This window comes from Cnephaeus nilssonii, assembly GCF_951640355.1.
Source record: "Cnephaeus nilssonii genome assembly, chromosome: 8".
In the NCBI taxonomy this organism is placed as follows: Eukaryota; Metazoa; Chordata; class Mammalia; order Chiroptera; family Vespertilionidae; genus Cnephaeus; species Cnephaeus nilssonii.
Genome location: NC_137079.1, coordinates 30,983,085 through 31,010,475, shown reverse-complemented (window position 1 = coordinate 31,010,475; position 27,391 = coordinate 30,983,085). Strand labels below are relative to the sequence as shown.

General features: G+C 45.6%; 1 protein-coding gene across 1 annotated transcript in view; it reads left to right on the top strand.

Annotated features, from left to right (window-relative positions):
- Nucleotides 1–27,391, top strand: part of COL4A2 (collagen type IV alpha 2 chain) — a 183,368-nt gene that overhangs the window by 119,243 nt on the left and 36,734 nt on the right. The window contains exons 9-22 of the mRNA XM_079779586.1: nucleotides 354–389; nucleotides 494–556; nucleotides 2,734–2,769; nucleotides 6,458–6,499; nucleotides 8,219–8,314; nucleotides 10,023–10,058; nucleotides 10,664–10,714; nucleotides 11,658–11,702; nucleotides 15,592–15,645; nucleotides 16,604–16,670; nucleotides 18,870–18,980; nucleotides 19,483–19,632; nucleotides 24,649–24,741; nucleotides 25,702–25,865. Of these exons, the coding sequence (XP_079635712.1) occupies nucleotides 354–389; nucleotides 494–556; nucleotides 2,734–2,769; nucleotides 6,458–6,499; nucleotides 8,219–8,314; nucleotides 10,023–10,058; nucleotides 10,664–10,714; nucleotides 11,658–11,702; nucleotides 15,592–15,645; nucleotides 16,604–16,670; nucleotides 18,870–18,980; nucleotides 19,483–19,632; nucleotides 24,649–24,741; nucleotides 25,702–25,865 (1,044 nt within the window). The remainder of the gene's footprint in view (nucleotides 1–353; nucleotides 390–493; nucleotides 557–2,733; nucleotides 2,770–6,457; nucleotides 6,500–8,218; nucleotides 8,315–10,022; nucleotides 10,059–10,663; nucleotides 10,715–11,657; nucleotides 11,703–15,591; nucleotides 15,646–16,603; nucleotides 16,671–18,869; nucleotides 18,981–19,482; nucleotides 19,633–24,648; nucleotides 24,742–25,701; nucleotides 25,866–27,391) is intronic.

Below are 27,391 nucleotides of genomic sequence, written 5' to 3'. Positions count from 1 at the left end.
GAGGGACGACCAAACGACTGAACAGCAGGCTGTGTGGGGTGACCAGGCTGGCAGGGGGGGCAGTTGGGGGCGACCAGGCCAGTGGGGGAAGGGGAGAGGCAGGCCAGCAGGCAGAGATGGTTAGGGGTGATCAGGCTGGCGGGGGGGGGGGAGCAGTTAGGGGTGATCAGGTAGGCAGGCAGGTGAGCAGTTAGGAGTCAGCGGTCCCAGATTGGAGAGGGTGCAGGCTGGGCTGAGGGGACCGCCCCCCCCCATGCATGAATTCCGTACACCGGGCCTCTGGTGTTATAATAAAATGTAACTAAAGATTAACTTAAAAACTAGAACTCTTAAAGTTATTTCTTCTCATTTAGGGTGAACCCGGAGATCCTGGATTGGTCGGTTTCCAGGTAAGTTTAATTTTTTTAGAAAATATTCCAAGAAAGCTTTAAGAATTCAGGATTCCAAAATACCAGTCAATTTCTCTTAATACCCTTCTCTTGCCTGTCCTTAGGGGCCCCCCGGCCGCCCTGGGCCTATGGGACCGATAGGTCCGCTTGGAGTTCCAGGAAGACCAGTAAGTACCACGTGCATGTGCTCCCTCCTGGACCACTGCCCAGGCATCCTCTAGAGAGGCCCTTTCTTCAACGTTGATACAGGTGGAAGCTTCACGATACAACTATGATGCTTGTGATCACTATAAAAAGCGTCAAGACGAAACAGATCATCCCTTGTATACATTTTGCTTCTATCAAGATTGAAGAATGAGAACTCATTTGTGGTCACCAGATCACTGCCAACTATGTCAAATTTAAACTTGCTGCTGGCTGGGTGCTATTCCAGTCACATACAAGCTCTCTCGGCCCCACAACACCAGCTGAAAAAGGGGCCTGTCATCCCTCGGCAAAGCAGACCAAAGTGCAACAGGGTGATAAGAAGGAAATGGGTTCTGCCTAGGCATGGCCACCATAGCAGGTGTGTCACACCTGGGCATGGCCGCCATAGCAGGTGTGTCACACCTGGGCATGGCCGCCATAGCAGGTGTGTCACACCTGGGCATGGCCGCCATAGCAGGTGTGTCACACCTGGGCATGGCCGCCATAGCAGGTGTGTCACACCTGGGCATGGCCGCCATAGCAAGTGTGTCATACCTGGGCATGGCCGCCATAGCAGGTGTGTCACACCTGGGCATGGCCGCCATAGCAGGTGTGTCACACCTGGGCATGGCCGCCATAGCAGGTGTGTCACACCTGGGCATGGCCGCCATAGCAGGTGTGTCACACCTGGGCATGGCCGCCATAGCAGGTGTGTCACACCTGAGCATGGCCATTATAGCAAGTGAAATATTGGACATCAAATAGTAAAATGGTCCTAGTACACCACCCGAATGGCAGTCTACAGGTGTTCACTCCCACTGCAACTCAAATGACAGAGTGAGGTGCAACAAGACAAATGCTTGGATGGAGAAGGGCTTGATGCAAGGAAGGGAGAGGAGGAGAATTGCTAGTGCCTGTGCAGCCCTAAGGCCACTTCCATCATGCCACATGGGACCCAGGAGATTAACTACCATTCCACATGGGACCCAGGAGATTAACTGGCTCCTTTAAGGTTTCTGACTCTTATTCCCCACAGTTTTTAGTAGTAAGACAATAAACCTTAAGTTGCAAAATGATAGATTATTGACTACAGGTGAGAAAGACCTTCTCCCAGAAACCTATTGCTCAAGTTTCTGGGACTTTGAGGGACACTCTCAAGGGAGGCTATGGCATCAGTTCCTTGACAGATACTGAGAAATAATGGAGAGACGTATGCTTGGAAAGATTCAGTCATACTAATAGTTGCGGGTATGAGTACTCATAAATTTTCTATAATAATTGATTTTGTTTCTATAAAATGAGTTTCCCTGGTGCTGTGAAAGTCATTTTTGCAAGTAGCCCTCTGCTGTGAAAGATTCGGCCGAATGGAATGAAATGAGGATTATATGATGAGAGGGTCTTTGCTCTCCTATGTCATATGGTTGTTGACTCAACGCACACATACCACATGGTTGGAGGGGGAGGGGAGGTGGGAATGGAGGTTGTACTTGAAACACACAGTTTAGGGAAATATGAAATAGCAGATTGTACCACCTGGGTCCTTAGCTGACCTGACAACTTTAAGTTCTTCGTATAGCCATTAAAATCACCCACAATCCCCCGCCTGTGCACTTCTCTGCACTTAGAAACAAATTATTCTTTTCACGCACTTTTAAAACTTCAGCATAAGTGTAGTGTCAACACTGAATGATTTGCAGATAGACCCATGGTGATATTTGTGGATGGACTTTCAACCCTGAAGAGTAAGTCTGCCTGTGAACATTTGCTGACCTACCAGCAAAAAGCGTTAGACAGTGGCCTGTGGGGGACCCCAGGGGGAGTCAGGAGAAACGGTCTTTGTGGTGACAGGGCCTGGGACCTGGCAAGGGAGCAGAGCAAACATGAATAGGACATGGATGAAGTCAAAAGTCTAAACTCAGAAAAGCAAACCCGAAACAGCTGTGTGTGGACAGCCGGCAAATTCTGGGAACTGGGCCTGACCCCAGCCCTCTCCCCTCCAGCCCTTCCTGCCTGCTGAGACAGATGTATCAGAAACCTCTATACATACGACATGGTGCTCTAAATATACAGTGAATGGCTTTCCCAGGGCTTTCTAGCAGATGTTATCTGGGTCCTGGGATAAAGAAAACAGTTTACAAATGTCTTTGTATTTGTGCAGGGACCACCTGGACCCCCCGGACCCCCTGGACAGCCAGTAAGTTATGTTGGGGGTGAAGGAGAGGGAAGTGGGGGCTTATGTATCCATGTATATATCTTTCTGGACTATAGAACTACTTCGTGGACAACTATATATTGCATATTTCATGATAACTGTTTTGTAGGTTTTTAAAACTCACTGTTATAAACTCCAAAGCTGGCACATTAAATAAGCATGTGTTGAATCATTTGTTGTTTGCAAATCACATAACATTTCCTGTTGTATAAAAATCAAACTGATTAGGAATGTAGAGTTAGGGACACCTCATGTTTATCCATGTGTGTTAATTTACAAGAATGGACAAAACGTAGCTATGTTTGTATGGGGGGACTGATGGCATTCCTACCTGGATATAACTAGGTTCTACCAGAGTGTGATGTCAGCCTCTAGGGATATATATATAGTCAGTGATTTTCAATTCAGCTAGAGCCCAAAGCTGGATTGCTTCTATCAGAGAAAAGATTCTTAAGTTGGTTGGAGTACCACAGGTAGGTGGCATGTTAGAACTTGGAGACAGAACTAGAGTTCGGTACAATCTGTGAAAGTTGGACAAATGTCCAAGACAAACAGTAGGAAGTTGGTGAGGGAAGTATTTGCTCAAAATTTGACATGAGTCTATGCTGTACACCTAGTACAAAACAATACTGAATGTAAACTGTAATTTAAAAATGTTTAAGTCAACTTCCAGGCTATCGTTACCAACATTTAAGGACTATTCCCTGGCCTGCACGTAGCTAAGGAAATCTCCCAGCCTGCGCATTCCCATGCCTGTTCCACAGAAATCCCATCTCTGTGACCTTCTGGGGACCTCAGCTACCACCACCCCCAGACCCCAGCTCCCTTCACCTCTGACATGGCTTCTGGCTGGGGCTGGAGCTCGTTAAGGCTGCGGCCCACACCACTGGGCTCCCCACTGTCTGGCAGCCTGAAGCAGGGTGGGAACGGCCCACAGCCAAGAGAAGCAGATGTAAGATGGGGCGGCCAGCCCCAAGGTCATCTCAGATCACTGCTTGGCTGCCGCACTAAGGTCCCTCACCCCCCACCAGGTCACTTCCTGGTGACTTGGATAACCAGCTCATGAGGCAGAGGGACCACGGGGACCCAAGCAATTCACATTCTAATCTAGCCTGGCTGCATTTCTGTGCTTTGATTCCAGCTCCCAGCCAGGTGGGAAAGAAGCAAAAATGCAAAAATTAGTTAAATGCTTTGTTTTTATTTTCAGAAGATCCCTGGGCATTGAGGGTGCAGGAGGTATACTGCAGAGAGAAAGATCAGATAGGGTCCTGTGTTGAGATGGGAACGTAGAGACCCCAGGAAAGAAGCAGTTGTTTGGAAATTTTTTTAAAAGAGAGAGAGAGAGAGAGAGAGAGAGAGAGAGTATTATTTCTATAAATAATGTAGTGCAGGCATACCTCATTTTATTGCACTTCGCTTTATGGCACTTTGACAATCCTGTGTGTTTTACAAATTGAAGGCTTGTGGCAAACCCGCGTCGAGAAAGTCTATTGGTGCCATTTTTCTACAGGCTCAGAGGATGATTAGCACTTATTTAGCTATAAAGTAATTTTTATTAACATATGTGCACTGTTATTTTAGACATAATGCTATTGCACACTTAACAGACTACAGTACAGTATAAACATAACTTTTATATGCACTGGAAAACCAAAATATGAATGTGACTCACTTTATTGCGGTATTTACTTTATTGTGGTGGTCTGGAACTGAACCTGCAATATCTCTGAGCTATGCATGCATAGCTTTTCATATGTGCCTCTTTTAGACACCAGGGTTGAGTCAATTCTCCCATACATGGCAACTCCACTCATGGAACTATTAAATATTTGCTAAATCTCTGAGCCTAGCTTTGCCTCTTAGACTAAAAGGAAGATGAAGACGTTGACTAAAACCCCAAGAATCACCATCCCCTGAAATCATTAAAGGGTAGGAAATGTTTCTATGAAATTAGGATTGTCTTACCAAAATGAGAAATAGCTGAGGCAGAAGAGAGAATGATCTTCAAATATGGGACCCGAGGGAGGGGAGGCTGGGGGGAGGAGAGGGGGAAATGGCTGCTTTCTACATCTGAAAGGGCCAGACCTGCAGAAACACATACCTGTAGAGACACTAGATGAACGATTAAGAGTCAGAAAGACCCAGGGTCAAATCGAGCTCTGCCACTCATTAGCTCTGAAACCAAGGTCATAGGATATGACAGTGTGGCTATCCATGACATCCAAACTCATCCTGTGTTGCAGAGGATTAAAGGGAGAGTGGACCCTGGGCTGTTATAGTACATACAGCGAGTATAGTAGAGTCAATAATACAGTCAGTTTGCTGATCATCAGGATGTTTGAAGAGTAGAATATATTTCAAAAGGCAAACAGTAAACTATTCCCAAGGGTGACAAAATAACTGCTCTTAGTCCACTATTTCTGAGGTTTTGCTTAGAGTGTAAAATAAAAAATTTCTCCAAAGCATCTCTGTATTAAAAGAATAGCCTATCGTTTTCATGAACCCCAGAATTTTCATCATTTAGGTTTAATCTTAGTGAGTGCTCAGAATGCACTGTGAAGTGCCTGCTACCTTCTGCAACTGATACACCATCTCAGTTTGTTCCTGTTCAAATTATGTGATGTCTGAGCTCAGACTTTTGTTATACACTTTACATATGGAAATAGCAAAAGAAAATACAGTAACTTTTTTTAACTTTATTTTTCAATTACAGTGAATATTCAGTGTTATTTTGTATTGGTTTCAGGTGTACAGCATAGTGGTTAGACATATAATTTACGAAGTGATCTCCCCAATTAATCTAGTACCCATCTGACACCCTACACAGTTATTAGAATACTAGAGGCCCAGTACATGAAAATCGTGCACTGGGGGGGGGCAGTCTCTCGGCCCGGCCTGCACCCTCTTGCAGTCCAGGACCCCTTGGGGAATGTCTGCCTGCTGGCCCGGGGATCGGGCCTAAGCCGGCAGTCAGACATCCCTCTCGCAGTCCAGGGCTATCGCAGTCTGGGACCCCTCGCTCCTTACCGCCCACCTGCAACGGAGGCAGGAGAGGCTCCTGCCACCACCGCTGCGCTCGCCAGCCATGAGCCCGGTTTCTGGCTGAGCGGCACTCCCCCTGTGGGAGCACACTGACCACCAGGGGGCAGCTCCTGCATTGATCGTCTGGCCCCTGGTGGTCAGTGCACATCAGAGAGACTGGTTGTTCTGCCGTTTGGTCAATTTGCATATTAGGGTTTGATTATATAGGATTATTGACTATATTCCCTATGCTGTACTTTACATCCTTGTGACTCTTTTGTAACTACCAATTTGTGCTCTTAATCCCTTCACCTTCTTCATGCCTCTCCCAACCCCCCTGTCCTCTGGCAACCATTACTTCGATTTCTGTATCTATGAATCTGTTTGTTTTGTTTGAGTAACTTTCTCTTTGTGTCAATTAGTTTCTGGGACGTGAAGCCAGAATGTTATACAAGGATAGTTGTCCAGTGATGTTGTAAATATATTTTAGGTTTCTTTTTCTAGAAAAAAAAATATTTCACTGTTATTATTGACTTTTTTAAAGTTTATCTTTATTGTTGAAAATATATCCCCTTTTTCCCCCCATTGACTCTTTCTAGCCTGTTGATTATTGACTTTTAAAACTTACAGAAACTCATTTTTCTTTCAGGGCAACAGAGGACTAGGTTTTTATGGAGAAAAAGGTGACAAGGTAAAGGAAACAACAGATTAAAGCAGCTGCATGCAACGTGTAATAGTTAGGAAAGAAATTTTAATGACTATGTCTTATGCTATTCTCTTGAGGTGATATGCAAATAGACCATTTGCACAGGAAGTAATTATTATAAAGTGCCATGTTATCAAACACACTTTGGTGATAGTTATGGAGCAATAAGACAGTAGACGTGAACCATGTAGGGTGGCCCTGGACCTGTGGCACAGACATGACCTCAGCCATCTTCTAACATGGGGAGTCCAGGGCTGACAGGAGACTGGAGCAGAGCCACAGACTAACAAGCCAGCTTGGGGCCCAGGTGACATGGCAGGAAAGGACCACGTGGACTTTTATCATTGCCCACAGTGCTGAGATTCAAAGACCGCATGGCCTTTGAGAGGATCACTTGAGATCACTTATAGGAAAAGCTCAACATGGTGGCCACATCCAGTGAGCTAATCCCCACACAACCCCATCGCATTCCCCCCAAAACCTACAAAACAGATGTTTTCGTTTCGTGTCCTTTGAGCATCTTCATTTTGTTTTACATTTTACTTTTTGATTGAAGCGCACATTAAACTTTCACTACACAGGTGAGAAAAGTACTTTGTTCTTTGTGTTAATACCATACAAGAAACTTCAAAAGAAAAGCATTGGATGACCCAAATACATAAAAGTTTAAATTCCTATCCAATGCAGTATAATAAAATAGCAAAATAACATAAAAAGAAGAAAAATCTGGGGAGAAATCATTGGGAAGAATAATCACATTATAGAGAATGGAAATGAAGTTAATGTCTGTAATGTACAAAAAGCTTTTTCAAATTGTTAATTTTAAAAAACCCTCAAGGCCCCCATAGGTAAAGAGTAGATGAACAAACAGTTTAGGTACTTTTTAGGTATAGTATTAGCAGACACTCAGAATACACTATGGAGTACCACTTTCTGCCACTAATACATCATCTCAATTTGTTCCTGTTCATATTATGTGATGTCTGGACTCAAACTGATATTATATAGTTTATACATGGAAATAGCAAAAGAAAAAAACACACAATAACTTTCTTTCTGTGTCAATTAGTTCCCAGGAGATCAAGCGAGCATATAATGTCAGGGTAGTTGTCCAGTGATGTTGCAGATCTATAAGGTTCACCCTCTGTGTACCACATAGAAAACTGATTCTTGCTAATGATAAAAATGCAAATTAAAGCAAACTTTAGATATCATATTGGTTAAAAATGCTGCTTTTTATTATATAAAAACACCCTTACATGGTGAAGTAGTGGTGAAACTGGAGTAATCACTCATTTCCTAAGCGTTTCTTATATCTTTGTACCAATCTAGGCAAACAATAGAGTGATGCCTATCAGGAGCCATAAAGACATTTAGCCCTCAGACCTAATAATTTCCTTGTATAGAAATTTATCGTAAGGAAGTAATTAAGCAAATGCAGCCTCAAATTGTGAACAACCAGCTTTTAGGCAGACAGTCTAAATGATTATTGACACAAGTGGGATACAAATAATTTTACGTTACGATTCTTTCATTTTAAACTCTGATTTTTATTTGGATTTATAAATAGAACACTACAAAATTGGTGTGCAGGTGATAAGTAATATGCAAAGAGACAACAGTTTGTGGTAGGCGCATGCTTTTACTAAAGTTTGGTAGCGTCTTCTCAATCTAAAGACTGCTGCTTTGCTAAACAATTCACAGGGTGAAGTCGGACTCCCAGGGCCCAATGGGATTCCATCAGACTACCAACCGATCACCGGGCCCGTAAAGGATATTATCCGCCCGGAGCAGTACAAGGTAAAGAGGCTCCGCCAAATAGGCTGTATTCTCAGTGGGACTAGAAGAGAGAAAGAGAGACAAGGGGGAAAAGGTAACTTTCTCCGATCTTATTCAAACAATCGCATGCAAAGAGGGAAAGGCCTCGCCATGAAATTGTGCATGAAAGCACAACTTTTCGTTCAGTCAAATAACCATGTCAGTCCATCATCTTAAACAATCGTGATGAATTTGAAGCAACACGAGATTTGGGATTAAAAAAAAAAATCTCAAATCTATCTTTAAGTATGCGAGTCTCCAGTGTAGACGTAGGTTATGGTCGGAGCATAATTCAAACCCTGTATGTGGAACTCTCTGACAAAACACTGTAGTCTGCAAGACAAACTCACTTTTACTCTTCTCTGACAGAGTCGTGGTGGGGTTGTTGTTTGTTTATCCAGATTCATTTTCTGGCCCTTATAACGTCTATTACTGTTTCATTTAATTAAAAACATACTCTTGGAATCCAATAAAAAGCACCATCCTGCTCTACCACTGACACATTCGAATGGGCTATTCCACCTTCCTAAGCCTTCGTGTTCCCTTGTAACCCTGTAGAGAGTAATGCAGACACAGACCTTGTAGAGCCGTGGAGTAGACACAGGTGAAACGCCCAGTCTGAAGTCAGGCATAATCAATGGGAGCCAAAATAAAAACCCCAAACCTAGACTATCATTCCCAACTATCAGGTATCTGTCAAGATGGGGTTTGGGTGCTTGGTCGTGAATGGGAGAGATAGGCGTGACCCCTGCCTTAGTGGGGAATGAATCAGGGCAGCTGTAGCTCAGTGGTAAGTGACTTGACTGTTGACAGAAGTGGCCTGGAAGGTGGCTGGTGCTAGCAGACATGCCCGAGGAAGGCGAGTCAGAAGCAGGTGGTTGTGCATGGCTAAAAAAGTGCGATAGATGTCCCTGGACAGCCATGGATAGATTCTGGGCAGACCTATGGCTCCTAGTGGTGACCTGACCACCAGCCACGTAGGGCCTCCATCCAGGAGCTGAGGATAGAGTGAGACCAAAGCAGGTTCGATCCTCACTGAGGTGCTCAAGCATCCAAACCACATTTCCTTCCTTTCCTACCACCAAGAGGGGTGGTCCAGGGCTGGGGCCTGGCCAGCCTGCAGGGGGCAGTCTTGGTCAGCAGGGATCCAGGAGCTGTCCTAGCAGTGATGGAGAGCTAGGACCTGGCCAGTCACATTACTTTTGCCATTTTAAACCAAGAGAAGAAGAAGGAAAAAAAAAGATCATTTAGAGTTGACATTGCCTTCCAAAGCCACTTTTGCTCGGGGTTTCAATACATCCCAAATGTGTCTTTTCCTCAGAGAACCCTCAATAGTATTTTATTTAAACGAGTATTGTCATTCGGGGCTTTTCTCTGGGCATATTCTCCCACCACAGGATGGTATTATACGCCTACAACTGTGGGGTAACAAAGGAAACCATGTAGAGACAGCCTTGCCATCACGTCAAAAATAACACGATTTCATGTCTACCATGAAAATCCTGAAGAAATAACACATTTCTCCCTTGAATTTTGAAGCTGCAAAATTTAGATGTTTGCTACAATTCATGGATAATGGTTGTTTAAGTTTTATTCAATACTTTTCACTTCGGATCACAAAGCCTGATTAACTTTAAGTATCACTATTTTCGAATGAACGAGTGTTTCTTCTTTTCCATTTTCTTCACAGGGTGACAAAGGAAGTGACGGGGAAAAAGGAAGAATGGTAAGTCAAACAACAAAGATGTTTCTTCTCACTGGTGGTTCCCAAATTCTTGGCGATCCTATTGCCATGAGAATGTGCAGGGGTCACCGGGACCCAGGGACTCTTGGTTTCCAATCCATTTGTCCACAGCCAGAAAGTTATAATTTATTTGTATGAGATGTTTTTGTGTTTGTTTGTTGTTGTTGTTTTGTGTGTGTTTCAGAAAATAGTCTTCGAATGTCTTCCTTTTTTGCATAGTAAACAACTGGTTAATCAGCATTTCGTGAAGCTCATAAAAAGAACCCAAATGCTTTTAAAACGAAGATGTGTGGGTGGATGGGCCTGGACAGGTGTGATAGGCTGGCTTCTGCCCTGGGGGGTCTCAGCCAGGGGAGCGCTCTGTCCTCTCTTCAGTCTTTGTCATGCCTGCCCTGGTATTCCCTGCCCTCCCACATGGCCACTTACTGTGTGGCGGGGAGAGGTGCTATCCAGGCAGACTCAGATTCCGAGGAGCTGGAATAGAGAACCCCAGAGGCAGGCTGGCCTCAGGGTGTGAGAAATGGAATTCCTGCGCAGGTAAAGTGAGAAGTGCTGGCTGTGGCTCAAGTCTCTGTGTTCTCTCCTAGGGCATTTCCTTGAAGGGAGAAGAAGGAATCCTGGGCTTCCCGGGACCCCGGGTAAAGCATGCGTTCTATAACTGTGGCTTCTTTTCTTTTGTTTTTATTTTTTAATGGGCGTTATTGGGGGGGGGGGGGGGAGGGCAGGTTTTAGTTCACAGCAAAAGTGCAGAGATATTTGCCTCACACCCCCTACCCCTCCACACACGCAGCATCCCCCCACTGTCTGCATCCCAAACCAGAATGTCCATTGGCAACAGTGGGCAAGAGGAGCCTACATGGATGGACACAACATTATCACTCATTAACTGTGGTCCTTAAAACTGCGCACCTCCATGTGGGGAAGGGTGGGGACAGAACACAAACACATTTCTGCTTGTATTAGTTAGGCCGGATTAATCTGGGGTGACGAAAATGTAGACTGATTCCAGCACGCAAGAAGTTGATTTCTTGCTGCGCCAAGAATCCAACAAACATGTCCCTAGTGGGGTGGGGAGGGGGGAGGGGAATGTCTCCTCGAGGAGATTCAGCCCCCTGTGGCTCCCCTGCCCTAAGGCAGACCTCCCTCCATCAGCCACAACTCAGTCACCTGGCCAAACCTAGCCGCAGTGAGCTGGGAAATGAGGCCAAACCATGGGCCGGGAAGAAGAGAAAGTGGCCTTGTGGTGGTAGCCACTACCGCTAAAAAGATGTGTTACAGTCTCCAAAAATAAGAACAGAGACTCGTGAGAACTTTGGAACGCAGGCCTTTTTTATCTTTACCATTTTTACCATCCCGTCTTTATGGATTTCTCCATAGTTCTTGAAGTGGTAGATATGATGCATTATGTGAAAGTGTCGCCAAAATGACCACCTTCTTTAGAAAGGAAAAGGGGTTTCCGATGGTTTCCATACTTTCATGGTAAAGCGCTTTGTTTGAGTCCATGTCAGCTCCTGGTGATGCCACGGGAAACGCTGCTGCCTATTCTAAGCTGTTATTGCTTCTGTTTCCTGTCCTCGCCAGGGCCCCCCGGGCATCTACGGTGACCGAGGTTCACAAGGAGAGAAAGTAAGTGTGATGCATGAAATGCAGTCTGTCCGGGCCTGAAACATCTCACAGAAATCAAATATGAAGACTGTGGAATTCCGAGGGCGGTGGGGGGGCGGGGGGGCGGTGGGATTTGCCCAGAAAAAAGCATTTAACATTTTACCTGCATTTACCATAGCATCATCCCAGATCATTCAGAATGCTCGAGTCAGATTGTTTACCTTTTCCTCATTTTTGCAAAGCAGCCCTTCGGTTCCTTCCTGTGGTTCTGTCCCTCCAGGCTCCCCTCACCCAGTGCCTGCAGCCGCGGCTCCTGTGCCTTCAGTGTCACCCCCAGCCTGTGTCACTGTGTGTCCGTCTTAGGAAGGTTGTCAGCGTGGTGACCAGGGGTTCACCTACATTTTTTTCACATGTTGACCTCACACATGTGGACACTTTGTTTATCTTTAATGATGACCCAATTAGTTAAATTTTTACCGTGTGTTCTGTGGACAGATGTTTGGCACTTTTTTTTTTTTAGAAGAAAACATGTGAGAAATGCATTGTGAATCTGGATCAGGCTTAGAATTGTCTGAACTCTGGGTCATATGAGAGAGAGCACGTAGAAATAGATTTTTTAATTAATTATCTTCCCTCATTTGATCATGGAATGTGTAGCAGACCGTCTTTCTCTCACAGGCCCACAGCATTCTCCCTGAGGTGATAATTCTGTGGGTGTCGTTTCAGACAAGTCTTTCAGACAAGGACATGTATTTTTACATGCATATAGTTTAACGACAGAGGAACATTATCTGTGTCATCCTGCCACTTGTTTTTTCATCCAACGTGCCCTGGAGATTATTCAGCATTAGCACGTTCACATCTACTAGTACATGGTTCTCCTAACAAGCTGCACAGAATTGCAGTGAAAGGTTCCGCCACGTTTGCTTAACGAGCCTGTGCAGTGGTTTCCAGCTGCTTGCTATTTTCAACAATCCTGCAGTCGACATTATGGTACACACATCTTGGTGCCCATGGGTTAGTATTTCCACATAGAAATACTGTTTTAAAAAATCAATTCAGCCTCCAAATCATGGCTGCCCTGATTACGCTCACGACTCCGTTGCAGAACTGAAGAAGTATAGGGATCCTGATAGCAGCGAGTCCAGTCAATTCCCTGGAACTACCAAGGGGACTTGCCCCCCACCCCCAGATTTGACTTCTGACCTCCCCAGCTCTAAACTCAGGCTTCTCCACCCCAAGTTCTGGTTTTGACCACTCACAATGAGCCCCAAATTGGATTCTTTCCTGCAACCTCAGTTGACTTTATTTTTCCTAGTCCTATCCTTTTACCCTAAACTTGGGCCAGGGATGACACCAGGTTTGCCCTAATTACACCCACCTTCTCATGACATTAGTGACTGATAGGAGTACCCCCAAAGGTCACGTGCCTAGAACCAGCTGCTGTCCATGCAATCTCCACAACTAAAGGCCAAAGGCCAAATTCTAGTTTAAGGATTATAGTAAGCAAGTGCTGTAAAGAGACAGGGAACTAAGGCGAACATTAGCACTTAAAAGTAATCCATTTCAACCCACCCCACGTAACTAAGTATTGCTGTTAATCCTTTGAGTGCCTGCCATGTGCTAGTGAAATCATAATATGATTTGTTTTTCTACACCCAACACTAAGGAGTTATAGTGTTTTTAAAATGCAGTTCAACATAGCCACCCCCTAGAACTCAAAATTTAATGAAGGACAAGATGTTCACCAGGCATGGACCACCTGGGGCACCTACCAGTAAGTGCTGTGGTCCAGATGTTAGGATCTAAGGCTCACAATTTCCAGCTTGCTTCCCGCACTTAAAACAACTAGGGGAGATGCAGATGCTTCCAATTAAGTGGGGCATCTCAGCTGCTGTGGGGAAATTGTTTCTTCAACGATGAAGATAAGAAATGCCCAGGATAGCCGAAACCGGTTTGGCTCGGTGGATAGAGCGTCGGCCTGCGGACTGAAAGGTCCCAGGTTCGATTCCGGTCAAGGGCATGTGCCTTGGTTGCGGGCACATCCCCAGTAGGGGGTGTGCAGGAGGAAGCTGATCGATGTCTCTTTCTCATCAATGTTTCTAACTCTCTATCCCTCTCTCTTCCTCTCTGTAAAAAAAATCAACAAAATATATTTTAAAAAAAAGAAAAGAAATGCCCAGGATATACACACATGAATGGGTCATCCTGCGTTTTAGTGCCACCCTGCACCCACCTGTCTACCAGTTGTTCTCTTATTGCCAAGTTGCCATGGCTCCCCAACTAACATCTCAGTTATGCTCACAGACTTTGGTTTTAGGGTGTAAAATGGAACCAGTAACCAAAGGCAGCTCCAAGGAGCAACTGTGAACACCAGCAGTAACAATGCATTGAAATAGGATGAGCCAAAAAAGAGAAGATTCTGGGAAAGATTTTGCTTGTTCTACAGGAGCAATCAGCTACCCCTCCCTCATCCCACCGGAGATTGATAGAACTTTAGTTAGTTCTGGTGATGCTTGTTATTGCTTGTTGATGGTGTCTCAGCATGGCTGAGCAGTGCGTGGGTGGCATGGAATGGTGTGTAGATTTGGCCAAGTCCAGCATGTTGTTTCAGCTGGATTGTTATGTCAGCCCTGGACCCAGCTCAGACTAAATGCCTAGTTGTCAACTCCCCAGTCCTTGGCAAGGTCTTCAGTGATTCCTAACCTATATCATGAGATGGCCTCTAAATAGAAGGTCATTTTTAATATCAGAAAAATTGGCCTTCACTTTGAATCTTCAGCTCCACCTAGTGTGAAAGTCAGTCTAAATTTTAACACACACACCCCACTCCCCCATAAAACCACAGAAGTAAGCCCACCTCAGTTCATTCTGGACAGCGTGATTTGGGGCACACATGCTCCTCAATTTCAAAATATCTGGTAAAATAATCAGATAATGTCCATTTGTTATACCATTGGCACCCTGGCATTCTGAATTTAGGGGGAGGGGGTGCTCGCTGTACATATTCTTTAGCAAGGCAGAATAAATTTCTAGATTATTTTTTAAAACTACATATCTACCCAGATATGATGTGACTTTTGTTGATATATATCTGAGGGGATTAGAAAGCAACAGTTAGTACTAGAGGTTTTTGTTTTGTTTCGTTTTTTACATGAAACTACCGTATTTTCCGGCGTATAAGACGACTTTTTAAACCCAGGAAAATCTTCTATACGCCCAGCCGTCTTATACGCCGGAAAATACGGTAAATGGGACAGCTTTAATGCTCCTGTTTTGTGTTAACTGAAATTTACAAAACCGGTCTGGGAGGGAGGTTTTAATAGATGGATCAGGTTGTCCACACCTGACCCCATTGATCAATTATAAAATCACTTAAATTCAGCATCTGTGCCTTTTTTACCAATGCACTGGGAAGGACCCACACCCTCCAGAAACAGTTCTTGCTCAAAAGGTGAACCTGAGCCTAAGGAAGCTTCTACCAGTAGATCTAGCCACTAATTTAGAGAAAGTCAAGGGTAGAGGATCATGTTACACAACACCACAGGGTCATGTGCAGCAGGTCCCCCACGCTGGGGATTGGCAGCCCTAATGACCCAGTTTCTTCAGTAGCAACAACAACAACAAAATGTTACTGAAAAAAAAGTAGAAAGGAAGAAGAAGCTATTATAAGAAAATTGAGATGTATCAGCCAAATGTCATGTTTGGACTTTGGATCCTGATGCACAAACAGAGCAACTTTTTGAGAACAAAGACGTTTTTGAGACCAAAATCAGGAAAATTTGAACAGAGGCAGGGTAGGAGGTGACTTTAATGAATTATTATTCTTGTCATTAGACATAATAATGGTATTTTGGTCAGTTCTGTAAATTACAGAGATAAAAGTAAGCACCAAATCTCTCTCCTGCAGGGAAGCAGAGGACCAGATGGCTATCCAGGCCCTGCAGGACCCCAGGGACCCAAGGTGAGCTTGGTTTTCATTTGGATGGTTTTCACTTGGTTTCTTTGGATGGTGTTCTGACCACCTCTTATTCACCGTGTTGGACAAGGAGGTATTCTCTAACCCAGCGGTCACCAACCAGTGGTCCATGGACCACTGGTGGTCGGTGAGGTCCGAAAGGTTGGCGACCACTGCTCTAACCTATATAAGAATAGATAACCGGGCACACAACACCCAGCACACAGCATTTATTAGTCACATTATCCCAGCCTTAGGATGCTACATGCCCTGCAGGACCCCACCCAGCAGAGTGAACCAGCAGGGCTGGGGGAGGGGCTTTGTAGTAACAGAGGGTGGGACACCCCTGGTCCCCAAGGCAGGATGTGACTGACGTGTTTGGATAATTCATGGGCCAGCAAGAAAGTGAAACCCAGTAGGATGAGGACCAGGTGGGCTGCATCCGTATCAGCTGCTGGGGAATCTAGCCAGGTAGGGAGCCCTTTCAGCTGGTGAAGATAGCGGAACTCATAGTTGGGCCTATGGGACCAGGGAGGCCCCAGGTCCTTAGCTCTTACAGTCCAGATGGCATTGTATCAGGGTGTTGTTGCATCCCCTCCCCCCTCACCCCACCCCTCCCCGACAGCCCACCCTACAGGGTGACTCAGATACCGTTATCAACAACAGAACAGCCTACCCTGCAGAAAGCAGCCCCCTGACTGGCTCCAGTGCTTGGCAAGGGTTTCAAAGTGATGTTGGCAGCTGTGCACTTAGTTGTCTCTTGGTGTGTCTGTGATGCTGGACTTGCTGCCTCAGCATAATGGAGAGGGCACCCCGGGCAGAGTCTGTGGTTCTGTTACTCAGAGAGAACACTAAGCTCGAGGTCCACTGCAGCTCTGTCCTTTGGAACCAGGCAGTGTCCAAAACTCCAAAAGGCCGGTCGGTCTCACATTCTTGTTTTCCTCTTTTATTTTTTTTCCTCCAGGGAGAACTGGGTGACCCAGGCCCCCCCGGCCCCCCTGCCTACTCCCCCCATCCTGCACTAGCTAAAGGTTTGTATGCAATTTCTCTTGCATGAGAATAATACATTCTCTTATGTTATGAACACACAGCCATGGACTTTCAAGAAAGATGTATCCATGTAAAACAAAGCAAACAAAAGATGTTTAGGACACAGCCTTTGTAGACTTTCTGTCTTTTGGGCACCTTCCCTCGTGGCCTCAATGTGGTGTCACAGGAGACCCTCATTTTGCCTCTGCCTGAGAGAGTGCTCCCACTTTCCAGGTGAGACCCCTCTATTGGGAAATCCTTCTGGCCTTGCCATCTACAGCATCGCTAAAGAAACCCAGTCCTTCTGCTCAGCAGGCCTCCATAACCCTAACCAACTCTAACCCACCTGCACCAGTTCCTACTCCTACCAAGGTGCTTACACCCCAATGCTAGCCAGCCTGAAACCCAGTCCGGGTCACAAACTATTATCTGTACACAGTCACATCCTTTTAGACTTCAAGGAACTAAATCACCGGATATGTGCACATGAACAACTACCTAAGAAGACGCTGCACATACAGTTGACCCCGTGTGTAAATGAAGGATTGTGCGTGTGTATGGCTAATGGTCTTGTTAGTTTAGCTCAGCCTTCTAAAATACTCGAAATATGATTCCAATTCTGTGGAAAGAACAATGGTCTCTGAACCTTTTTTAATGTGCATCCCTCTAAATTTTTTTAATGTTTTGAGCACTCCCCCAAATAACTGTACATATATTTATGGATGGATAATTTATCCATGTTATCGGAGGTTCCATGAAGGCAGAGATTTTAGCCTGTGTGATTCACTACTGTATCCCCAGTTTCTAGAACAGATCCAGGCACCTAGTGGGTGCTCAGTAAATATTTATCTGAATGACTGAATAATGTACATGCTAAAACTTCCACATCCAATAGGGGTTTTAAAGGATGAGGTGTTTTTTAAAACATATTTTTATTGATTTCAGAGAGGGAGAGAGAGATAGAGACAGCAATGATGAAAGAGAATCATTGATCAGCTGCCTCCTGCACACCCCCCACTGGGATGTGAGCCTGCAATCTGAGCATGTGCCCTGACTGGGAATTGAACCGTGACCTCCTGATTCATAGGTTGATGTTCAACCACTGAGCCACACCGGCCAGGACTGAATGAGGTGTTGTTGTTGTTTTTTAATAAAAATACTCTAATGCTTCCTTCCTGTACCCAGTAGACCATCTGGTTCACCCCTATCACATATGCCCAGGGGTCAAGGACTCGCTGTCCCGCTTAGATGTGGCCCACGTGTCAGTTTAATAGCTATTTTCGCCTGTCTTTATCCAACATGCCAAAGAACATAGTGATGCCACTTTGTGTTTATTTTCGGATGAGGCCTGTTTAAGCATTCATGTGTAACTCATCCAGCAAATAGTTATGAGAAGCCGACCCAGGCAGGAGCTGAGGCTCAGGGGAAGAGGGACTCAAAGAGAAGCAGCGCCCCGCCTCCTTGCCCACTGGCAGGATGCCTAGTGCATGGGAGGAGTCCTAATCCTATCACTTCCCTCTTTATTCTCACGTTAGACTCAGCTCTTTATCCAGCCTGATTTTCCACCACCTCTGCCCATCTGCACCCTGACACCCCAGTCCTGCTGAGCACTCGCTGTTCCACTGTCAGTTTGGGCTGATCTCTGGATGCCCTTCCCTTCCCATCCTCTGCCCTCTCCCTCTCCTGTCTCCTCAAACTCCACCCCTGTCCAAAACTCAACTGTCAGGTTACCTGCTCCAGGGAACTTGAATGCCTGCTTCACCTCTCTGTAAAATTGGGACTATGATACTATCTATGCCACATGGTTTTATGGGAATCAAATGTTTGTAAAGTATTTAACGCGAAGCCTAGTGCACACAGCAATAGCCCCAAAATCTACTTCTATTGTCTTTATTCTTCATGGTCCCTCAATATCAGATTTCCCCCCAAAACTATCTCCCCCTCCTTTGAAACCTCTCTGTATCTTTCTGGCCTTAGTGTCTCTCTGTTGTTTTAGGATATGGATAGGGGTCCTGCCTCACCCCTGTTGACTGGGAATGGGCTCCTTGAGAACAGGACCACCACGTATTAAACATTTGGACCCCACCACACTTCACACGTGTGCAGGGTATGGGTAAATGTGTGTTCAGTGAAACAGTGACCATCGGTCGGGGACCTAGACAACCATCCTGTTCTTATCGTGAGGCCTGTCTCGGTTTCAGGTGGCAGAGGTGACCCAGGATTTCCAGGGGACTATGGAGATGCAGGAGCTCGGGGTCCACCAGGAGACCCCGGCCCACCAGGCCGCCCTGGCACGTCCATCATAGATGAAGGTAATGTGGCTCCACCTTATCTAAACTACAACCAAAAGTAAGTCCCCCCCGGGTCCTCACAGAAACCACTGCCCCTCACTGGCCGGTGCCGCACTCTTTCTCATTGAGTGGCGTTAGCAGCCGTGATGGGCCTCCCAACCACGTTTGGATGTCTTCACAGAACAACTGGCCCTGTGACAGTAGCTCTCCCACTGGGTTAGACCTTGCCGCTGATGAGTAACTAGCATGATTCTATCAGTTGCCTGGGAAGAGCATGATCAGTCAACAAATGCTGTTGCTAAGTGTTTATAACAACTCTCTGGCCATTGTTTGGGGGCAGAAAGAGGGGCTTTTTTTAAAGAAGTTGGAAATGGTGAGGAAATATACCACTGGCATCGCCCGTTACGTTGCTGAATAGACTGAATTTACTAGTCCTGCTGGGGGGCTCCTATGGGTGGGAAGGCCAACACAGCTGCTAAATATCCGAAGTTTCACACTGCTGGTGATGCTGTTGGATTTTCAGATGGGACGAGAGGCTTCCCTGGTGAAATGGGACCCAAAGGCTTCCCAGGAGAACCGGGCATCCCTGCGCTATACCCCGGCCCACCAGGAGCTCCCGGAAAGCCAGGGCCCCAAGGACTCCCAGGGTCCGCCGGACCACCTGGACCAGACGGTAAGTGGACGGAAACTCCTGGGAGGTGTACATTCCAGTGTCCAGACGAAGAAGTCGGGCCCCAGCCATATATTCCCTTGGGCTTTATGCTCAATTAATGCCGTGAGCCAGTAGGCAGTTCATTAGGGTGTAGCAAGTGCTCTGCAGAGCCAATGATGGAAAAGGAGCAAAACCTTGCAAACCTGTTGAGTAGCAGCAGTGCCTTGGATATTGCGTAGTCAGGGCTGTCTGTCCTTCAGTGAAGAATGGGAGAGGTGCACCCTGGAAGCAGATGAGAGCTGAAAGCTGTCGGGTGGTAAGTTCTCGACATCTTCTTCCAGTGTGGAGGCCTCACACCTTGACCTGCAGCCTCTCTCCACTGTTTAACCAACAATTTTAAGCAGACTTGATCGTGTCTTCCCAGCCCATGCAGAGCCAAAGCTACAACTGAACAGGTGGCAATAGTTGATGACAAGAAGGGATGCCTGCACCACCTATAATAAGAAGTGGCAGCCATTAGCCAAGGCCAAGATGAAAGGCTGTGAAAATCAAGAAAGTAGACAAGCATGAGAGTCTGTCCCCATGTGCTATCTAGGGGGCATCACCAATTCATAGCACAAAGTGGTGTTTCCCGTGGTGGGTCTTTTAGTTGAGAATGCTCTCAGGAAGCAGGGGAGCGTGCCATCAAACATGGTTATTCGTGTCAGCCTCCGAGTTTAAGAGTTGTGCTTTGAACATTGTAGAATCTCTTCATGGGAACATGTGATCTCCTCAAGAGATTAGATAGTTGAGGCGTTAGAAGAAAACCTGAGGTTACAATAACTTTCTGTGTTACATGGGTCACAATTGAGCAGCTTCCTCTTTTCAAAATATTTGACTTTAAATCCTCTGACATCACCCCTGGTAATCATGTATGGCTTCCTCTCTGCAGAGAGGAAGAGCGTCACATTTGCTAACAGGTGGTATTTGATGCCAGTTAAAGGTCAATCCAGAGACCCAACCTTTAACTGCTTTGGGAAGACCTTCTCTAGAAGGAAAACTGGTGGAGCCTTCGGAGCCTATCTGGGCATACTTCTTCCACTGAAAGATCAGCAGTCACTTCTCCGACTCTGTTTAGAATTCCACAGTAAATTTTTAAGTCAATATGGCTCTATGCTTCCAATTTTCCTCTGGAGAAACCAAATTCTCACGTTCTTTTAAACATTTTTAGGCGCAAGTATTTCCCTGGAAATTGCCAAACAGTTTGAGCAGTGATATCTTTATTTTATTTTTTATCCTGGAAGTAATACTTATTACTGTGACATTTTTTTTATAATGGCTACATTGCTATGAGTGTTATATTTCCTGAGTAAATGGTATTGTTGAGCTTTCCTTTTTTGGCAACAGAACATGCTGTGTTAAAAATAAAAGCATAACCCAGCCAGTGTGGCTTGACCTCTGAACCAGGAGGTCACCGTTTGATTCCTGGTCAGGGAACATGCCCCAGTGGCAGGCTTGATCCGCAGTAGGGGGCGTGCAGGAGGCAGCCATAATTCTCATCATTGATATTTCTATTTCTCTCTCCCTCTCCCTTGCTCTCTGAAATCAATAAAAATATTTTTTTAAAATACTTTGGGGAAAGTAAAGGAAATACTTACAATACATACATACCTCTTTAAAGGACTTTGATTGAAGGCCAACCTTGACATAATTCCTGTGACTAAATTTCTTTTTTATAAAGACACAAACACATACCATCTTGCTTTATAAATCTTGCTTAGTAAATTTATGATTTATTAACGTAAGTCACCTGTAAACACATTCACTTATTTCTGATTTACATTGTAGACTGAAGAGAGAATTTACAAAATAGGTGGAATGGTATTTGATAGATTTTATCAACTAAAAATTTTAAAAGCATACAACTTAAGTTCTCTTTGAGTATTTATCTTACCACATGACACACAATTTCCAATCAACTTTTTTTTTTTTTTTGGAGCAATCTCTTATACAAAATGTAGCCACCCATAATGGCCTTTTTTTTAAACATTATCATGTATTATAAAAATTTAATATCAATGACTGTGATTCCCTCAGAGTTTGACTGTTCCCCTGGAATGAATTGTTGGATTTTTTTTCTTATTAATTGCATTTCATCCTGTGTGTGTGTGTGTGTGTGTGTGTGTGTCTGTGTGTGTCTGTGTGTGTGTGTTGTTGCTGCTGATGAAAATCAGAATTTTCAGTGATTTGCAGTTCCAGCAAAATCAAACCATGAAGTCAGTTTTTTTCCTGAGCTAAATATTTTGCTTACTCCTAGTTCCAGCTCAATTAACTTAATCAAGTGTGGAGCAGTTCCATTGTGTCTGTTCTAGAATAAGTCAAAATACTGCCTGATTTGTTCAGAGAAAGCATCTTGACAACATCTGAGAGGCACACTGCTACTCTGTACAACTTATTTGAAATTATTAATTTATTAGATTTAAAAAAGAAATAGAAAGAAGGAAAGCTGGTATCGCATAGCCACACTTGCCTTTTACTGGATTTACAAACACTCTTAAGGAACACACACAACCTCTGTCTCACATTTAAAATGCTGATCTCCCTGGCGTATCTAGGATTAAACAGCTACCTGTGGTACTGTACTTCCATAACATATTGGAAGAACCTGTAGACATAAAATAAAGCCACAGTCTCAGCCACTGGACTGGACTGCTCTTGACCCAGTCACCAAGGCCCCATGGAGCCACCTCCTGGGGGTGCCATTCTGCTCCATCAGCAGCCTCTTGGGCACAGGATGCAGCCGACATCCCCTCCCTTACACACTCTCTTCCGGCCTCCCATGATGCCTCACATTATCTCAATGACCTTTTTTTTTTTGAGGATCATTTGCTGACTCTTTCTTCTATGTCCCCCTCTATCCGTCCATCCAGTAGATGATGGACTTCCTTGAAGTTCATTCTTGGACCCCCTTTTCTCTCTGTACTCTCTGCCTAAGGGAACTGGTCCATTCACATGAATTTACGTACAAGTTCTATGCCAGCAGTCTTTCTGTAGCCCAGGTCCGTGTTCTGAGCTCCAAATACAAACTGCTAACTCGCCATGTAGTTACCACTGTATGTGTCACAGACACCTCCAACTCTGTGTGTCCAAAACCGAACTCTGGCTCTCCTGCTTCCCAGCTCCTCCACCCACATGCCCCTCTCCTGGGACTCACCCATCTCTGCAGACCCAGGAACTCAGGCCAGAGCCCTGGGAGTCACTTTGGTGTCTCCCCCACCCACACGAATCCATCGCCAAGTCCTAGTGATTCTGCCTCGTGAATCTTGAGTCAGTCCATCATTTCACTACCTTTGTCCTGACCAAAGCCACCACAGTATCTCATGCTTAGTCTGCTGAACTAGCCCACCCACTCAGCACCAGCTTCCATTCTTTCTCTCCTGGTAATTGGCCACCCAGCCAGTGTGTCCTTTTTATCTATAAGGTAGATTGGGTAACTTCACTCTTGAAAACCCTTTCATGACCTCCTGTTGCCCTTGGGATAAAATCCAAACCCCTTTCCTTAGACCACTAGGCTGGCATGATCTTCTTCGCCTCCCTTTCTGCAATTCTGCTCCTCACTCAGCACCCTTCCTACCTCAGGTACGTTTTGACAAGCTGATCCTCTCTTGGGAACTTCCCTCCTGCCCCTCTTGGCTGGCTGGCTTTTATTCTTTAGGTCTTAAACTGAGTGTCAAGTTCTCAAAAATGACTGCCCTGATGCCCTCTCCCCCTGTTACTTTCTCCGAGCCCCCTCCTCACAGCACTGGCCATAATTGACTGTGGTGTGTCTGATTTGTGCCTCCACATCTAACCAGTAAGCTCCAGCGGTTCTGTCGGTCCTGTTTCCAGCTGTATACACAGCTCCTAGCACACTGCCAGGCACAGCGTGGGTGCTGCAAATGTTTAATGAATAAATGGATAGATGGATGCATAAGAGAGATTATATTAAATGTGTAGTGAGATCAAACTACAATAGTCACTGCCACCTTTCCACAAAGATTTAGTTACCTAGGCGCGTTCTGACATTGAGATTTTGATACCATTTTCCCAACTAGATAGCAAATGTTTTTAAAATTGGTGTTTTCCTCTCCTTCCTGCCTCCTTGGTGGCCTCATTCTCTCCTCCTCTCAGATACCAGGAGGTGGGTATGGCCGCATGTATTTTAATTTGTTGGAGGAGTTTTATTGGATCTTTGGAGGTATGAGCATGATAGGGTTTAACAGTGAGGAGAACAGAAATGTCAGGGAGACTCAAATTCCACGCCCAGCAGTGATGTTTCCTGCACATGTGCAACCCCAGTCCCACCACAAGATGGCGCTCCTCTCAAGTGCGACTTGGAGAGTTATGTTGGCCTTTAGAGTATTTCTTACACCTTTGCCCAGATCCCTGCTTGGAATTATTGGCGCCCTGCAGACAGTGGCAGGACTTGGAAAGTATCCTGATCCTAGTAAAAGGGGTGAGAGTCGGGAGTGGAGGTGACCACACTGAATCCAGATGGGTCACAAGTTATCTACATTAATTATGCAAACTCCAGGTGTGCATGTGTATATGGTGTATGTACGGGAAGAAGTATGTTGGTGTGTGCACCCATTCCGGGGGAGAGGGCAGAACAGGGAACCGACTTAATTTTGATATCTACTTTTACTTTGTCGTTTTGTCTTTGGGAAACCAGACGTCTGTTGATAATCTTAGAATCCAAGTCGTTAGCATAATACATGGTTGAAAAATAAAAATTTTGCTTTTGACTCAACGTTTCTCAAAGGGAAAGATTTTTATCTTTAGACTTCAATAGAAATGCTAAATTCACAGGCTCTTCACGTTTCTTTCCATCCCTGAAAGCAATGACCACAAAACGGGCTCCCTTTCTCTCTGACGAGGAGTTTTGGAGTGGAATCGAGGTGTGGGGGACATTTTCACTCTGTCAGGAGATGTAGCTGCAAACCTTCCAGCACTGGGTTCGGCGAGATGTGGGATCCCCTGGGCTGTGCTAATGTGCTGTCCTGTGGGTTTCCTCTTTAGGTTTCCTTACTGGCCTTAAAGGAAGACCAGGAAAGGAGGGCGCTCCTGGGTCCCCCGGTTTCCCTGGGGCTCGCGGACAGAAAGGATGGAAAGGTAAGGGGTGTCAGGAACAATGGAGAAGGGGTGGGGGGAAGACTTGGCCCTTCTGAGTCCACTTCACCCTTTTCCTTTGTTCTGAAATGGACACAATCCTTTAATTCTCCACCGGCCCCTCTGTCTTCCATGGAAACGTCACTGAAATCAAGGTGGGTGATGTGCGTTAAGTTTTCTGCACAGCCACCCAGCCCTCATTTGCTCACCCTTCTCTGTTCTCCCTCTGCCAACCTCCTCACTGAATTTTCAAGGAGCGCAGAGCCCAGCACTGGGCAGAAAAGATGAGCAGTGATTTCTCCGGCTGGCCTCGTATCCGAGGGCCCAGCTCAAGGCAATGTAACGCGGATTTGTAAGGCACCTGCCCGCTGCAGAGTGCTTGCGGAGGAATCGTCTGGTTTGATCCTACGGCTGACCCCCCTGGGTTAGGGATTAGTTAATGGCCAGGAGGTCAAGGTTCAGAGGAGTAGCGTGGCCTGCCTGTGTCTCACTCCCACTTGGTGGTAGAAGCGCCACACCTCGGGGACATTGCCCCTGGCTCCATGCCCTTTCCAGGGAAGGGTTGCCAGGTGGCCCCTTCTCTGTGAGGCTGTCAGGTACCCCGGTGAGGCCTGATTAGCTCTCCCATTCCTGGGCGTGGGTAGCATGTTCGGGCTTTAACCACATTTGAACCTTTGTGGATGTGTGTGGCTGTGTGCCCCACGATGGACAGCACGAACTGCCTGTACTCTGCACACACCTCTGTAAATGGTCCCATGGTTTAAGCATCTCCAGGAAACATTGTGGGAGTGTGAAGACCAGAGTAGATGATGGCCGTGGAGTGTGGAGTTGCCTCCTGTACTCCCTCCACCCCCAACCCAGCCCCCCACCCACCTTATGCTCCTGTCCCTGCAAAGCCAAGAAGACTGTTTAACCTGTGCTTGTGAATGAATAACAAGTCCCTCCCTCTCCCTCACATTGCAGGTGATTTCGGGGACTGTAAAGTATGCGCAGGTGATCAGTTCATCCCGCCTCTTCCGGGGCTGCCAGGACAGAAGGGCTTACCAGGCTTCAGCGGGGAGCCGGGGAAGAAAGGGATTCAAGGAGACCCTGGCCATCACGGCACCCCTGGGTTCCCAGGGTTCAAGGTGAGAGACAGATTCCATCACAGAGCTGACAAGACATCCTTGACACCTATTCCTATTCTAGCTTTTGTTTATTGAATTAACACAGCTTTGGACAGCAACACTCAAGCACCCAACACTTCACCCAAAAAGGCTACGTACTCCGAGGGGAACTTTAAAACTTTTGCTTGGTAGAGATAAGAAACAGTGCAGCCAGTGTGGAAAACAGTGTGACAATTCCTCAAAAAGTCAGTCACAGAATTTCCCTCTGACCCAGAGAGTCCACTCCTGGGTGTAGACCCGAGAGACTGAGAACACATGTCCATGTAAAAAGTCGTGTACAAATATTCATAGCAGTATCACTGATAAGAGCCCAAAGTGGCAACAACCCAATGTCCATCCACTGATGAGTGGATAAACAAAACATACTATCCCCATACAATGGAATATTACTCAGCCATCAAAAGGAATGACGTACTGACACATGTTACAGTGTGGACGAAACTTGAAAGCGTGATGCTTAATGAAATAAAATAGGCACAAAAAAACAGATGTTATTATTCTACTTATATGAAGTGTTCAGAACAAGCAAATCAGGGAACAAGAAGTAGACTGGTGGTTGCCAGGGCCCTGGGGGGTGAGGGGTCGAATGGGGCCGACTGGTTAATGGGCACAGGGATTCTTTTGGGGGTGATGAACATGTCCTGCAATTAGATAATGATGGTTGCACAACCTTGTAAAAATACTAAAAACCACTGGATTGTATGATTTAAAATGGTTAATTGTATAGTATAAGAATTATACCTACCCTACCCCCAAAAAAAATAACTTCTAGCATTTTGAATGTAAAGCATCTTGCTTTGGACGCATTCACCTCTTCAGATTTAGTACATAACTTGTTTAGTATTTTATGAACGCTCCCTTAACCCAATAAAACCCAGATCTCCACGTGAATCATGGATGGTTTACTTTGTATGAATGTATGAAACTCCCTCCCACAGACTCCCTGTGTACATCAGCTAAGTGGCCTTTATTTCACAACTTATGAAAAGATCATCTGGAGTAGATCTTTATTCCATGGCAGATTTTAACTAACCATTTCAAAGCAAATTTCAAATGAAGGCAAAGAAATTATACTTTTATTATTATTATTTAAAACGATAACCGAAGCCCGGTCGGCATGGCTCAGTGGTTGAGCGTTGACCTATGAACCAGGAAGTCACGGTTTGATTACCAGTCAGGACACATGTCCAGGTTGCAGGCTCGATCGATCCCCAGTGTGGGACTTGGCAGGAGGCAGCCGATCAGTGATTCTCTCTCATCATTGATGTTTGCATCTCTCTCTCTCCCTCTCCCTTCCTCTCTGAAATCAATAAAAATATATTTTAAAAAAAAGAGAGAGAGAGAGCCGAGGGAGTTTGATAAAGTGAGAAGCCTGTCGTTTTATATATTTAGCAGTGGAGGAAAGGTTGCCGAGGACACTTGGCCAAGGACAGTTAGATTGGTCGGGCCCCACGGCACGGTGCAGGACAATGGCAGCCCCTCCGAGC